This window comes from Saccopteryx bilineata, chromosome 6 (assembly GCF_036850765.1).
Source record: "Saccopteryx bilineata isolate mSacBil1 chromosome 6, mSacBil1_pri_phased_curated, whole genome shotgun sequence".
In the NCBI taxonomy this organism is placed as follows: Eukaryota; Metazoa; Chordata; class Mammalia; order Chiroptera; family Emballonuridae; genus Saccopteryx; species Saccopteryx bilineata.
Window position 1 is genome coordinate 152,866,723 of NC_089495.1, and position 15,555 is coordinate 152,882,277.

A 15,555-nucleotide genomic window follows, 5' to 3' on the forward strand; every position below is an offset into this window, starting at 1 on the left:
CGGAGGGGTTGAGAAGCAAATGGGCGCTTCTCCTATATGCCCTGGCCGGGAATCGAACCCGGGTCCCCCACACGCCAGGCCAACGCTCTACCGCTGAGCCAACCGGCCAGGGCCAGGAGAAGTTTCAAGACAGAAAAAGCCTGGTCCTTTTAGTCCTGAATTGAAATTTTATTATTATTGAGAGGAAAGGAGACATTGAGACAGACTCTCACCTGTGCTCTAACCATGATTCACCTGACAACCCCCTCTGGGGCCCAATGCTCAAATCAACAAGCTATCTTGACCACCTAAGGCTGACGTGCTTGGACCAACCGAGCCATCCTCAGCACCCAGACCAATGCTCGAACTGAGCACTGGCTATGGCAGGGGAAGAGGCAGAGAAAGGGGAAAGTGTAGGAAAGAAGCAGATGGTAGCTTCTCCTGTGTGTCCTGGCCAGGAATTGTCCCTGGGAGGTCCATATGCTGGCCTGATGATCTATCCACTGAGCAAGCCAGCCAGGGCCTGAAATTTTAAATTTCACTTCTGCCATTCCCTACAGAAGGTAGCTAGGGAACCTCTGCCCCAGGGCTTGAAGAAAGGAAAACAGGGGTCTATTGGGGGCATTTCCCCTGTTCCTTACTATCCAGTCACCCCAGGTATTTGGACTCCCCAAGATGCATCTTGAACATCACAGCAGCTAAAGTGCATCTAAGGTGTGTCAGGCTGTTGTTGAGGTTAGATGGCACCTGCCAATCAGAGGCAGGGCTGGCCCACTACCTGGGTATCCTCTGGTCCCAGTCCATACTGCTCCTATGGGCCCTGTCTGTAGGAGCTGGCCTCCAGAAAGACACCCACGTGACATAGACTTCTTCCAGTTCCCCAGGCAGGCTGTTCCCTATGATGTTTGTCACTCAGCTGCCAACTTTGCTGTTTTGTTGGGATCAAACCACAACAAGTATATACCGGGGTCCCAAATGGGAAAAGGTATGGAATTTAAATAAATGATAAACAGGGACTTAAAGATATATATATACACACACACACACACACACACATACAGATGGGTTTGGGAGGATGCCACGGCAAACAGTCTCTACCCTGTGCTCCCAGAAGCACATCCACTTTTATTCATAGAAAAAAATGTAGTCTATCAGCAATTCAATTAAGTTTCCAAGGCTACTCAAAGACAACCCCCACTATACCATCCAAATCTACTTTACACTAATAAGAAACTAGCTTCCAGCCTCCTCCGCAGAACATGGGTGAGAGAAATGAGAATCAGGTGTAGCTCTTTGTTAACTAGGCAAATGAGGTGAGGTTCAGGCCTAGCGCCTCTGTCCAAATTGTAAAAATACCCTGTTTATTTATTCGGTCCCCAACACGGGTTCCTTTTCTACTCTGCCCTCTTCTATATGAGAGTCAATACCCTACTGAGAAACCGTATCACACCCCAGACACTGACCCCAGGCATGCTTTCTCCCCACTAGCAAATGAGAAGGGAAGGGGTGGCAGGTCAGGCTGAGACAAGGTTAAAAATCACGTTTGTTTTCTCCCATCAGAAGGCAGATACAATGAGAGGGGACCCTAATGACAACATCCTTAACCTAAGTCGTTCTTAGAGAAGTGCTTCTTTTGGGCCCCCATGCCCAGTACCAGGTGTAGGGGCCGCCTCTGACCAGGCCTGGCTCCGGGATACCCCTCACCCTCTGCTCTCATTCCCACCACGAAGTTTTCATGAGGCTCATTTGTTGGGATTCAAGAGCCCCTTTCAGAGGAGAATAAAAGGGCTGTTCGTCCTGCCTCCTCCCTCTTCCTACTTGCTTTCTCCTCCCCAGCCCCACAGCTGCCTCCCCACATGCCTCAGAGCCATTGCTGTGTCCTGACCCACCATGCAGAGCTGGTACCTTAAAAGTCACTATTCCTGTCCCCTTTATGGGCCAGGACATAGCCCAGGGGTCGTGAAGTCACCTTGTCAACATCCCACACTGGTTTGCTATCATCCTTTAAGGTTGAACCCAGTGACCAGGACGCTGTGGGGGTCACATGAAAATGAGAAGTGACCTGCCCTCTGGAAGCTTTGCTTCTATAGGGGTGCAGAGAAGAATGTCAGGAAATGTGATGTCAATGTCAGGAGAGGTGCCCCTGGGGCAGCGTGCAAGGAGCACCATGTGCTCGGGAGCTGCGAGGAAGGACCGGGAAGGGAGCTGCAGACTCTGTAACCCACCTGACAGTGACCTGGAGATGGATCTGGGCAGTGACCCCGGGAGGGTGAGGGCTGGTAGGAGGGGAAAGAGGGCTGAGGGAGGCTCGCTGGCAGCAGCTGTCCCTGGCTGGAGTCCGCCACGTGCTCAGATGGGTGCCCCCCTTAGGAGGCGTTTGTGAGTGTCCTCAGATGCCATCTGGATGAGTCTCAGGCCCTCCCAGCAGGACTCATCCTGGGGCCAGTCCTCCGCGCCTTGGCCTGGGGCTGGCTGCCGGCCCTGCCCGTCCCCGAGCAGGGTTTGCCCGCAGTGTCGGTACATCTCGTTGCTGTAGTGGCGGCCCTCGTGCTCCCACAGGACCACCCCGACCTGCCGCAGGAGCTCCTGCAGCTGGGCCTCCTGCTCCGCGCCCTCTGCCCTGTTGTTGAAGCCACGGTGGCAGCGCCCGAGGACGTCGTCCAGCCAGGCCAGCTCCCGGTTGTCGGTCTCCCGCAGGTACTCGTCCAGAGAGCCACCGTCCAGGTCCTCCTTCCGCGTGAACACCAGGACGGTGTAGGCCAGGACGCCCACTCCAAAGACCTCCTGCAGGCACCGGACCACCTGCTGGTCCTCCACGGTGAACCGACCCAGCTCTGTCACCAGGAGCACCGCGTGTGGCCCTGGGGAGGAGGAGGTGATGGCCTCACAGCAGCCCTGAGCGGCCTCAGCTAGTGGGAGCTGCGGAGACAACACATCGGGGGTGTCGATCACCTCCAGTGTCTTCCCGGCCCAGACTCGGGTCCCACTCCCGACGGCTGTGGTCACTGGTTTAGCTCTGAGCTTGGATGTAAACATCTCCCTGCCCAGGATGCAGGTTTTCCCCGCTGCCGGGTTTTCCCCACCAGGAGGAGCCTCAGCCTCTGGGGGGTCTGCTCCTCCGCCCTCAGACCTGGAGCGTCAGGCGAGAGCAGAGGGAGTGGGTTAGAGCCCAGGCACCCCGATCAGCTTCATCAGCGGCCTCACCCCTAGATATGCTCCCTGACCTCAGGGGCTGGTTGACCTGGCAGGAGGGATAAAGTTCAACATCTGCACCATGGACCTGCCCAGGGCTCACATTCTTCTCTTGAAACAAAAATTTTTTTATATTGTGGTAAAATATACACAACATAAAAATCAGTGTTTTAACTGTTTTCAGGTGTACTATTCAGTGATATGAGTGCCTTCACATTGCTGTGTGGTCATCACTCTTACACATCTCAAGAACTTTTGATCACCCCAAACTAAAATTCTGTCCCCACAAAATAGTAAGTCCTCATTCCTCCATCTGCCGAACCCCTCTAACCAGCAGTCTATCTTCTGTTTCAGTGAATTCTACTATTCTAAGGACCTCAAAAGAGCGGATTCCCACACGTATGACTTTTTGTCTTTGGTTTATTTCACTTGGTGTAGTGTTTTCCAGATTCATCTATACTGGTGTTTCCCAATGTGGGGCCCACGCCCCACAGGGGGACAATTCGATAGTTAAGGGGGACAATTTGAAAATGGACTCGACACTACTTTAACTCTTTCGCCCCGGGGCCATTGAAATGCAATGCTAGATATCGGTGCCAAATTTAACAAAAAATGCAATTCTTAAATAATTGCGGTAAATAATTACTAAGTATAATTTCGTTTGACGAGACCAAAATATCAACTGGGTGATTGGCGTCGTCAAGTAAACTTCATCCTGGGTCCACCGTGGAGCGTGCCGTCTGCCGCGGGGAACCCCGGACGTTTTAAAAACTCGCTAAACAACGCAGTTATTCTCACCTAATTGGCCCATTGCAACTTCTGTAGTGTTTCACATCATTCAATTGGTGTTAATTTGAAATAAGTGTCAGTCAAAACTGTTGTAAAAGCTCGTTGATTTAATAAATATACATATATATATTGTATAGATATAATTGGTAAGTATTTGATTTTATTTTTATCAATATTAAACTCTTTATTAAGTACTTCTTGCATCAGGGCTAGAAAGCAATATTTTATAAATATTATTGGGGCTATAATAGTGCATGCAAGACAATTTTAATTTTAGAAGCATAACTTTCCAGAAAATTTTGTCAAGCGGAAAAAATATAGATACCTTTTGCCCTGGCCGGTTGGCTCAGCGGTAGAGCGTCAGCCTAGCGTGCGGAGGACCGGGGTTTGATTCCCGGCCAGGGCACACAGAAGAAGCGCCCATTTGCTTCTCCACCCCTCCACCGCGCCTTCCTCTCTGTCTCTCTCTTCCCCTCCCGCAGCCAAGGCTCCATTGGAGCAAAGATGGCCCGGGAGCTGGGGATGGCTCCTTGGCCTCTGCCCCAGGCGCTAGAGTGGCTCTGGTCGCAACATGGCGACCCCCAGGATGGGCAGAGCATCGCCCCCTGGTGGGCAGAGCATGGCCCCATGGTGGGCGTGCTGGGTGGATCCCGATCGGGCACATGCGGGAGTCTGTCTGACTGTCTCTCCCTGTTTCCAGCTTCAGAAAAATGCAAAAAAAAAAAAAAAAAAAAGAATCCAAAATTTTATATATATATATATATATATAGATATAGATAGATATATCTATATCTATATCTATATATATATATTTGTGGTGGTAGTGTTATATACATTTAAATAAATATGAATTTTTAGTATACGTTTACTCTGTCACATTGGATATATTTTAACACATATTTTAATATTAGTTTTTAATTGATCTTATTTTTATTTCTTATAGCCCATAGTAAAATGAGTGGTGCAAGCAAGAAAAAACTCGTCAATATTCGGAGGAATATTTAAAATTTGGGTGGGTTCATACTCGCTGTTCACGATGAACAGATTCCTTTTTGTCTTTTATGCCAGCAATGCTTGACCAACAAATCAATGAAACGAGGTCGTCTTGAGGCGCATTTGAAGGCAAAACATAGTGCTCATATTAATTCAGATTTGAGTTACTTTAAAACTTTAAAGAAAAATTTGAAAAAAGAACAACATTAAAGTCTCTATTTACTGCTCATACTTCAAATAATAATCGTGTTCTTGAGGCTAGTTATCAAATTTCTTTATTCATTGCTAAAACTGGAGAAAATCACACTATAGGAGAGAATTTAATAAAACTGTCAATATCAGCATTTCTTAAAACGGTTCTTGAAAAAGATGACAAAGATGTAAAAGCTCTACCACTCAGTAACAATTCTGTTAGCAGAAGAATAGACGAAATGAGTGAGGATATTGAAAAACAACTTATTGAAAAGCTGAAAACAAGATAATTCTCCTTGCAAATGGATGAATCAACTTTGAGAGACAGTGAGGCAGTATTGATAACTTACGTAAGATATATTGATAAAGGACATTTTGCTGAAGAAATGTTGTTCTGTAAAAGATTAGAAAGCACCACTACCTCCAAAGATATATATAAGCGAAAAAACTACTTAGATGTCAATGATATACCAATGAAAAATATAACATCTTGTGCTGCAGATGGTGCTCCCAATATGATCAGCAAGAAAAATGGCTGCTTAAAATTGATGAAAGATGTGAATCCAGAAATGATTCTTGTGCATTATGTTATTCATAGGGAAAACTTGGTAGCTAAAAACATCTCGCCTGTTCTGAATGAAGTATTACATACAGTAATAAAGTATGTTAATGCTATTAAAGCTAGTGCCAAATGTGAGCGTCTTTTCAAGCTATTTTGTGAAGAACAAAATGAAGACCACGTGAGACTTTTACTTCATACTGAAGTAAGATGGCTATCTAAAGGAAACTGTTTGAAAAGATTTATGGAACTGTTTGATACTCTTAGTGATTTTTTAAGTGACAAACCTGAAATGAAGTATCTGTTAACAATAGATGGTAAAGCATTTGTGAGTTATTTAGCCAATATCTTTGAAAAACTAAATATATTACATAAGCAACTTCAAGGAACAAATAAAACTCTTGTCGATGCAAAAGCAAAGATATTTGGTTTCATTACCAATATTGAGTTATGTCAGAAACATATTAACAACAAAAACTTTAAACAGTTTCATTGGCTCCAAAAATGTGAAGTAACTGATACCGCTTTACTTGTTATTGTCAATCATTTGAATATTCTATCGGCTGATTTAAAAGAAAGATTTTCTGATTTAAAACAAATTGATTTCCCAACATGGATGATGCAGCCAATGTTAGTGGATTTGTCTGATATATCAAATATGCAGTATCAAGAAGAACTCGCAGAATTGCAAAATGATGAGTCAGTTCAAGCTTTATTTAATATCAAAGGAGCAATGGCATGGCTTTGTGAGGAAACAGAAATCAAATACCCAAATTCAACCAAATGTGCAAGAAAACTATTGCTACCGTTTCCATCTTCATTTTTAGCTGAATGTGGATTTAGTGCTGTAAATGATTTACTGGTAAAAAAAAGAAATCGGCTAGATCTAACACAACGTGGAGACTTGAGACTAAAGCTAACCAAATTGGAACCTAATATAAAATCTCTGTGCAGCAAGCATCAAGCGCAAGGATCACACTAAATTAAAATAATAAATTAATATAGAAAAATCTGTATTAAAATTATTTGCAATTTAAATTTCTGTTTTTCATTATATGTTTTGAAATTTTACTTACTGTGTTTTGTTAACAATTTCATAGTGATTTCTTCCTAGAACCTATCATTTATGTTTATTAAGTGAACAAATCAATTTTTTAATGTTAAAATTTATGTATGTTACATAGGGGGGGACATAAATATTTTAGAAAGGTTAAGGTGGGACATGGCACAAAAAAGGTTGGGAAACACTGATCTATACTGTAGCATGTGTCACAATTTCCCTCTTTTTCATGGCTGAATAATATTCCATTTTATGGATGGACCACATTTTGTTCATTTATATATGGACACTTGAGTTGTTTCCACTTTTGCTATTGTGAATAAGGCTGCAGTGAACATGAGTGTACAAATGCCTGTTTGAGTCCCTGTTTTGAATTCTTCAGGGTGTGGCATCTGTCTCTATGTCTTGTCCCTCAGGTGACTGACCACATCACCTTTGTCAGCTTTTCCAACAGAGAACGTGGGGATGGTAGGACTTCGCAGCCAGACCTCTGGCTCCACAGCACAGGGGCACACTGGGGCCACATTCTTAGGCTACATCCTTGACATTTGGGCTGAATAGTCCCACCCAGCCGAATACAGGAACCACTGGGAGAGAGATAACTTGGATCTGCCAACCTAACATTGAAAAATCTAATGGTGAGGTTTTAGGAATGAGGGGCTGAAGGAGGGGAAGAGACTTCCTTCTCCTGGCCTTTCAGGTTTCTGACCCAGAGCACATAGAGATGCATCAAAGGGCACCTCTGGTTTCCAAGTCTGTGACTCACTGGAGACACTGACATGTCTCAGCGACCGCCCTGGCCCTCCCAGAGGCGGGACAGGCATCTTCGGCTGGCTGACCCACCAGCCAGTTCTGACTGAGGATGCTGGCTCCCTGCAGTCCCCCAGTAGGCTCTGAGAGAACCGTGAAGGTGGTGTGTTCACTGTCACCGATCGGAAGCTGGCCGAAGATAGGAACCCCCATCCGGGCAAGCCAGGAGCCAATGAACACCAAATCTACTGCTACAGCTCAGGAGAGGGTTTTAGAAGCAATATTTAACCTCGATTGCCACGAGAAAGGGCAAATCAGGTGTCAGCATCTGTGTTGGTAATTTTCTCATGAGTTTTATTAATATGGCTCTCTCCCAATGACTCAGGCCACCGACGTGCATCTAGTGAGAAAGTCATTTGTGTTCAAATACATAATGAAGCACAAGTCATTTCTTCTGGCCAGGAAATGGATGGGTTGCCAGCACTCCTAAACTCTCTCTCCCCGGGTTAGACAGAGGATGGAGTTCAGCCCATGACTGTTAAGCGCCTGACCCTGACAGCAATAGCTTAGGGGGAGAACCCCTGAGAAGGCCCAGCCCTGGTCTGAGGCTGCTGCTCAGTCACATGGTGCTCGCAGTCCCTGTGACCTTGAACGCTGCCACATCTGAACGCGCTGGGAGCCCCCACAGGGCCTGTTGGCTTGCAAGCCTTTGCCAGGGCTTGTCATCTTGTCACATCCCCTTCCAGAGGGCATGACTGATGCCCTCTGTCATCTCCTTTCTCCCACTGTGTCTGCCGGGGGCCTTTCCCTCTTACTGAGTCAGGGTGGGCAAGGCCTCACCCAAAGTCTCTCTGATGGGAGTGTCCTGACTGTGCAGTGCCCCGCTGCCTCTCCAAGTGCACCCCTGCACCTCGCAAGGCCCTGCCCACACCTCTCTCAGGTCCCCGTACCCTGGGAAGTCGTTTCACCTCCAGACAGGTCTTGCTCAGGGTGCTGGGGCGGCACAGCTGCAGGACTGTTCAGGGGAGTCAGCTCATACTCTTCCTCCACCTGGAGAAATAACAGGTCTGCCTAATGGTTCAACCGAGTTTTAAGAGGCTCCTGAATTTGCCATTTTCTTGCTAGAAGGAAGTTTCTGCATTGCTTTCGGCTGGGGGTGGACTGAGTGAGGAGAGGGGAGGAGGTCTGAGACATTCTCTACCTCCTTTAGTGAATGGTTTCTCTCTCTTTCTCTCTCATATCTGTGTCTGTCTGTCCCTTCCCTCCCTCTGGGTTTCTCTCTGTCTGTCTCTCCCTCTCCTCTGTGGTCTCTATCCTGAGTTTATGCGATTTCACGGAGAAGGTGCAGTTGGCCTGCAGCCTGAGGAACGGATGGCATCAGGGTGGACCGCAGGTCTGGGGGCTGCCCTGTGAGGGGAAGGAAGGGGCAGAGACGCAGAAGCAGGTCCGCTATCATGTCCCGGGGCAGTGGAGAGATGTCCTTGTGCAGCAGGTAGATGTCCAGAACAGCAGGGTGATGTTTCGGGGCTGTGTGGAGATGTCCCCGGGACGGCAGGGAGATGTCCCCAGGGCGGTGGGGAGATATATGGCCAGTGGTACAAGGGCGTGTGTGGTAAGCTGCTGTGCGGGGCTGGCCGCAGGGAGCTGGGTGTCGAGGCGCATGGGCTGGTCCCTGGGGAAGGCCTGGCAGTGAGGATGGCAGAGGCTGGGGTAGGTGGGAGGGCACTGTGGTGAGGGGGCCAGTAACCTCAGCACAGGAACTTCACAGTTTGGAGACACTCCTGCCCGGAGCCAGGAGACCTCAGTCCCATCTCCATGACCATCTATTAGCATGGTCACGCTGCTTGGGTCTCAGTGTCCCCATAAGTGCGAGTGCTAGTCCTGAGCTAGATGTCCCTGTGCTCCTTATAAGATTCTAACACATTTTATGACATTTTCTAGAGCAACTCCTCATCTTGGCAAAGAGGGCTGTGTCACCCCACCTCCTGGTGACAGAGAAATGTACCCTGCTGTGACCCGTACTGCCTCATAGTTCCCTGTCCCATCCTGCTGTGTCTGCTCAAGCTCCTCTGTGGGGTTGGGACAGAAACTACATGGCCCCAGGACTGTTTGCCAGGACATGCGGGACACTCAGAAAGACACAGCCAGGGACTGTCTTCAGGTGAAGGCTCTGGGGTGCGGGGACACCTGACTTGCTGGGTCTCCCTAGGTCCTGCCCTGACCAGTGCCCCCGCCTTGCTACACTCGTAGTGCTGTGTCCAAACAGTTATGTTTCTCAGGAAGTGAAACTCACTGAAGCTTTGTCCCCAAGATTCAGCAGTGACTTTGAGGCAGGGCACAAAGGGTACAAAGTTCTCTTCACTTTTTAGCCACAGCTCTTCCTTATACCACAAACACACACATATATGCAACAAACAGGCATACACACAGACATAATACACACAAACACAAAAAACATGCCGCTCACACAATGCACTCAAACACACAAGAAAAACTCATAATACATGCAACTCACACACATATACTCACTCACAAACACAACATACACAAATACACACAACACACACAAACAACACATACAAAACACAAAACACACACTCACAAACATGATACACACATATCATACATAGACAACAGACACACAGAAACACAAATACACATATACATAGCCACAAACATGCAAACACACCAACATAACACATAAAAAACGTACCATACACACACACTTACAAACACAACACATACACAAACATACACACAGACACAGGCACACTCACCCTCACCCTGGGACTTACCAAGGGGGCTGGCGGTTGAACAGGAGGAATGGCCATGTCCCCCGACTCCCAGGACTGTGGGCTTTTGTGAGTTCTTGGTTTCTCCTTTTGGGACAGACACATAGTAGGTTTCTGGGGGCCCTGACAGGAGGAAGTAGGACAAGGTATCACAGACTTTTGAATACAAAGAATCCATTGCTTATATTCTTCAGCAAACCCTGGTGGAAAGCTGCGCTCCTGCAGAGCTGGAGACAGAGGGCTGCCTGCTGTGCGGAGAGACAGGAAGTGGGTGGGAACACCGGGGCCAGGCTGTTTGCAGAAACCCTGCTGTTTGCATGTCGCCTGCAGCCTCAGTAACAGAAGCAGGAAAAACAAGAGCAGGACCCTGTTATTATTTTGATGTTGAGCTACCATAACTAGAACTCAGAGCTGAAGGAAAGGATTTTACCTGAGGGCAATGGTTGTTAACTACTCCCCCACTTTGGAGAACAGCCCGAGTCCTGTAGCTGTCCTACGACTTCACTGTCATGACAAACTCAGTCTCTTTTCTTCCCCCAACTCCTCCTTCCTGTAAATATTTTCTCTCAGAGCAAGACTTTGGACTTGAACTGAAATATCAGCTCTTCCTGAGTCTCGAATTGAATGTTTTCATATGGGAATGACACCATTGGGTCTCCTGAGACTCTGGTTTGCCGACTACTGATCTTCGGACTGTTAACTCCATAGTCACATGAGCATATTCCTTATAATAAATCATGTGCGCCAATCCGTCATGATAAATAAATATTCTTTATAATAATAAATCTCTTTATATATGTGTACACACACACACATACACACACACACATTCAGTGTCTGACCACACCAAAATCTGTGTCCTATCTGAGTGGTTCTAATATTTGCTTTGTGTCTTCAGGTTGTATTTTTTTCTTCTACCTCTTAGCATGCCTTGTGATGCTGACAGCTGGATGTGACATATCAGATACTAGGAACTGAAGCAAATAGGCCTACAGTGTTTTGTCTCACCTGATGTCTGTGAGTTTCCCATAGGACCCATGTTTTTAAGCTTTGAAAACTTTATTGATTTCTTTAACTTTTTTTTTTAATTTACAGTTGACATTCAATAGTATATTAGTTTCAGATGTATGGCATAATGGTTAGATATTTATATACCTTAGGAAGTGCTTAATATCAGTGACTATGTTGTGTTGCACTTTAAGCACACTGAAGGAACTGCCCAGTGAAGGACCAGAAGAATTTAAGACAAACTGATACAGTGTGTGACAGAGTGGTGTTCACACACATCCTGGTCTCCCTGGTAGTGAGGTCAGGACCCTGCAATTACTCCTCATGGAAGGCTGGGGACAGAGAGCAACACATGTCACTGCTGGTCTGTGAATTTAAAGGCAATCTAAGCTTTCTATTCTCTCTCCCCTGCTGCAATGACTATCAGATAAACAAGGAACAAGAACATTTGAAGGATTTCCACATTGACTCTTTGATTTAATGTTCCTGAGTGTAGACACTCCCGGCTATTACCCTAGACACTACCTAGATCATCATCTCCGAGAGTTGTGTTCCCTGGAATGACAGGGCTGGACAGGAAAGGGAGACAGGGGCCCCAGGAAAGCCAAGAGTGAGCCATTTCACATTGCTGTGAGGGTTGGTGACTGTCACTGGGGTTTTTTTCTCTTGGCACTGAGCTGGGAGGTCACCAGTTTAAATGGGGAGCCATCTGTGTCTTTTATCAGGTAAGCCCACCTTCAGAGAAAGTTCTGCAGTCTAGTTCCCAGGTTATGCTCAAGTAAAATTATTTTAAAGAACACATTCACCCTATTTTAAGGGAACGGTTTAGAGTGACTTCCTTCAGCATATGTGAAGCCAGTTTACAGGAACTGTGAAGTTAGTATAATTTAGATTACACATTACTGGCAGAGGTTCCTTAGCCAAAGACTAGCCCTCACTGGAGAGTTTGGGCGTTAACATGTGGCCAGGGTTTTCTGTGCCTTTTCACTTTGGAGGTGCTGCCGGATCCAAACAAGACATTCACTGGGTGACTTTGGGGAAGTGACTTGTTTGTTCACCTTGTCAGCTATGTGTAACAATATCAGGCATGCCTGTGAATGTACTAGAAAAATATAAGGGTCTTGCATGATTCAGAACTAAAAGGTAATAGGTTATTTTTGCTGTTTTCTAGATCTCCGGTCTCTCTGTCCCTCAGGATCATAAATGGACCAAAATGAAAGCAGTCACTCGGGTAAGGAAGTGACTTTAGGTGTGTGTGCTTAATTTGCCTTATTCTGTGCCTATTTTATATGCAGATCATGCTATTCTCTCTAAGCAGAATGCAAGCTATTAGCTGTTTATTCGTAAGGAAGAATCATTTTACACTGCCCATTCCAATATAACCCCGGTCCAGCCACTGTATTGGCTGTTACAACCACACCCCTGCCCAGCTGAGATAAGGAGAGCACTCCCTGGCCTTGGAGCAGAGTCAAGAGTGCTTAACCCACCTGGGCTGCAACCCACAGTTTTGGCTCCACCTCTCCAGTCCCGGAAACCTGATCTTCCAGAGGGCCAGGCAGAGTGATTCAGGCAGGCCTTCAAGATGACACCAGTTTCTAAGTCACTCTACTGCCACCCCCACCTCCCCCAAGAATGTTTTCTTAGGCTACAACCTGGTAATACCTGCAGTCCTAGCAAAAGCCACATGTTCAAAAACCGTAATTAGTTTCTTTTATTTGATCATGGAGTTAGTTTCTAGTTCCCAAATGCAAAATATCGCGAGAATATCTTTTCCATGCGTGAGGATAACTCCTGATCATTAAAAATATTCCATCGGCATGATCAGTAGAGTAATCACTCTTGTGCTTAATAGGGCTCTGTATGAAGAACCAGCCGGGCCAGGGTCAGAGCTGAGGATCATCCTGGTGGGCAGAACAAAAACCGGGAAAAGTGCCACCGGGAACAGCGTCCTGGACAAGGGAGCCTTTTGGTCCCAGCTGTGCGCCCAGCCCTACACTAAGACCTGCAGCGCCAGTCCGGGCAGCTGGAGCAACAGAGAACTGGTCCTGATTGACACGCCAGACATGTTTCCTGAGCCCGGCCACTCTGATGCCCTGCACACAGAGGTGCACAGATGCTACATGCTCTCAGCCGCGGGACCCCACGTGCTACTCCTGGTGACGCAGCTGGGCCGATTCACCAGCCAGGACCAGCAGGCCACGCAGAGGGTGAGGGAGCTCTTTGGAAGGATACCCTGGGACACACAATTGTCCTCTTCACCCACAAGGAAGACCTCGCTGGAGGCTCCCTGATGGAGTACATCCACGACTCAGACAACAAAGCCCTACACATGCTGGTGGCAGCGTGTGGGGGACGAGCTTGTGTCTTTAACAACCGGGCGAGAGGGAGTGAGCGGGCTGACCAAGTGGGGGAGCTAATGGGTGTGATTGAGGGTCTGATGATGGAGAAGAGGGGGGCCCACTACACCAATGGGCTGTACCGCCTAGTGACAGGACCAGCGTGTGGGCCCGAACAGTCAGAGGAAAGAGTAGAGGATTTCAGAGGGGCTCTTATACAGCACATGGAAACTCAGAGACGTCACACAACTGTGGCCAAAGAGAATTGCTTAAAAAGAGTCCTAGACAAAAACTTAGTGTGGATTATATTTTATATTCAGTTGTTTGTCAAATTGATAATTCTGTTATTTTTTTGTATTGCTCAGAATAAGCAGGGGTTTTTTACTGCTTACTCTGTAGCTTGTGCAGTTTGGTTTGTAGCTTACCGTTAACTGTACTCAGAAAATTAATGGTAATTCCTGGATGGAACATTGTTCTGGAATGCAAGAGTCCTGGAGGACAGTGATGGACCAGTAACTATCACTGTGATATAGAGGGTGAGTCACCGGACCTCCTCTATACACTGCGGCACCTGACATCAGTAAGTGTTTCTAGTGCTGCAAAGTGTTTAAACCTTAATAGCACTTCATTTACCAATGAACAAACTATTATAAAAGTTACTGTTTGTTTTGAAATATAATACAAAATCTTTTTGAAAGCTGTATACATACTATTTCTTCCATTTGCAAATGTCTAAAGCCAGTTTTATGTTCTTAGATACTAATTTCCTTCTTAAAATGCTATGATTTTTACTGAATTAAATAAAGATAAAATTTCTACTGAATGTAATAACAATAATGAGTAACCTGTAAAGTTCCTGAAATCACATCTTTAATTCTGTCCTTTCAACAATGAAACCAATTATGCCCACTAACGACACACAGACACACTAACACAACTGGTGTCTGTCAGGGGCATGTGTTCATTCGTACACACGTTAGTGGGCCCCTGCACAGCTGATCCTCCATCGTGCTTAGTGGTCACATTCAGTCCTTTTAGTAGAAAGGTCTGGGGGTAAATTCCTTCCTTTGACATGCCAACTGTCAGCAAGGCTCAACAACAAGAGAAATGTGTACACAGCCCACACAGGTAGCTCAAGGGCCCAGCTTGGGTGATTGAGGAGGCTGTGCCACTGGACCCTCCAGAACACCTACTACATTAGGAAGCTCTATCATGCCTGGAATACATAGCGGCTCTACCTGTTACATAGACTTACCTAATCAGACACAGGGAGATGGCCAAAATGAGACGACAAAGGAACATGTCCCAAGTGAAAGAACAGAACAAAGCTCCGGAAGAAGACCTAAGCATATTGGAGACAAGCAATCCACTAGAGTTTAAAACACAAGTTATAAGGATGCTCAGTCAACTTAGAACCTCAAAAGCATGAAAAAGGACCAGTCAGTAAGGAGGGATACACTAACTGAAATGAATAATTTACAGGGAGTCTACAGTAGAGTAGATGCAGCTGAGATTCATGTCAGCAGTTTGGAATGTAAGGAAGCAAGAAAGCACCCAATCAGAATAGCAAAATGCAAAAAAAAATCTTTAAAAAAAATAAGGATAGTGTAAGGAGCCTCTGGGACAATTTCAAGTGTGCCAACATTTGCATCACGGGGGTTCTGGAGATGAAGAGAAAGAAGAAATTGCAATCCCATTTGAAATAGATAATGACAGAGAATTTCCCTAACTTAGTGAAAGAAATAGACGTACAAGTCTAGGAAGTGCAGAGACTCCCTAACAAGCTGAACTGAAAGAGACCTATACCAAAACACAGCATGATTACAATGCAAAAGGTTAAAGACAAAGAGAGAATCTTTTAATTAATTTATTTATTTCATTTTATTTTTTTGGAGATAGAGGCAG

At 46.2% G+C, this 15,555-nt stretch overlaps 1 protein-coding gene and 2 pseudogenes across 2 annotated transcripts; 2 read left to right on the forward strand and 1 right to left on the reverse strand.

The window, feature by feature from the left end:
• Positions 1 to 15,555, forward strand: part of LOC136307826 (GTPase IMAP family member 7-like) — a 128,451-nt pseudogene that overhangs the window by 80,894 nt on the left and 32,002 nt on the right.
• On the reverse strand, positions 1,076 to 10,499 carry LOC136307987 (GTPase IMAP family member 6-like). 2 transcript variants are annotated; one of them, XM_066235069.1, is made up of 2 exons: positions 10,310 to 10,499; positions 1,076 to 2,898 (listed from the first exon to the last, which is right to left on the reverse strand). In XM_066235069.1, the coding sequence occupies exons 1-2, from the start codon at positions 10,409 to 10,411 to the stop codon at positions 2,329 to 2,331; spliced, it is 672 nt and encodes a 223-aa protein (XP_066091166.1). In that variant the 5' UTR covers positions 10,412 to 10,499; the 3' UTR covers positions 1,076 to 2,328. The 2 variants fall into 2 exon arrangements, 1 of the variants encoding a protein (XP_066091166.1); XR_010726028.1 differs by lacking the exon at positions 1,076 to 2,898 and adding an exon at positions 6,018 to 8,564.
• On the forward strand, positions 13,132 to 14,452 carry LOC136309405 (GTPase IMAP family member 2-like; annotated as a pseudogene).

Excerpts from the sequence above, each read along its gene's own strand:
- LOC136307987 (XM_066235069.1), bottom strand. The coding sequence starts at position 10,411 with ATGTGTCTGTCCCAAAAGGAGAAACCAAGAACTCACAAAAGCCCACAG. Across the intron at positions 2,899-10,309 it reads TTCAACCGCCAGCCCCCTTG|CTCCCACTAGCTGAGGCCGC; the intron begins GTAAGTCCCAGG and ends TTGTCTCCGCAG.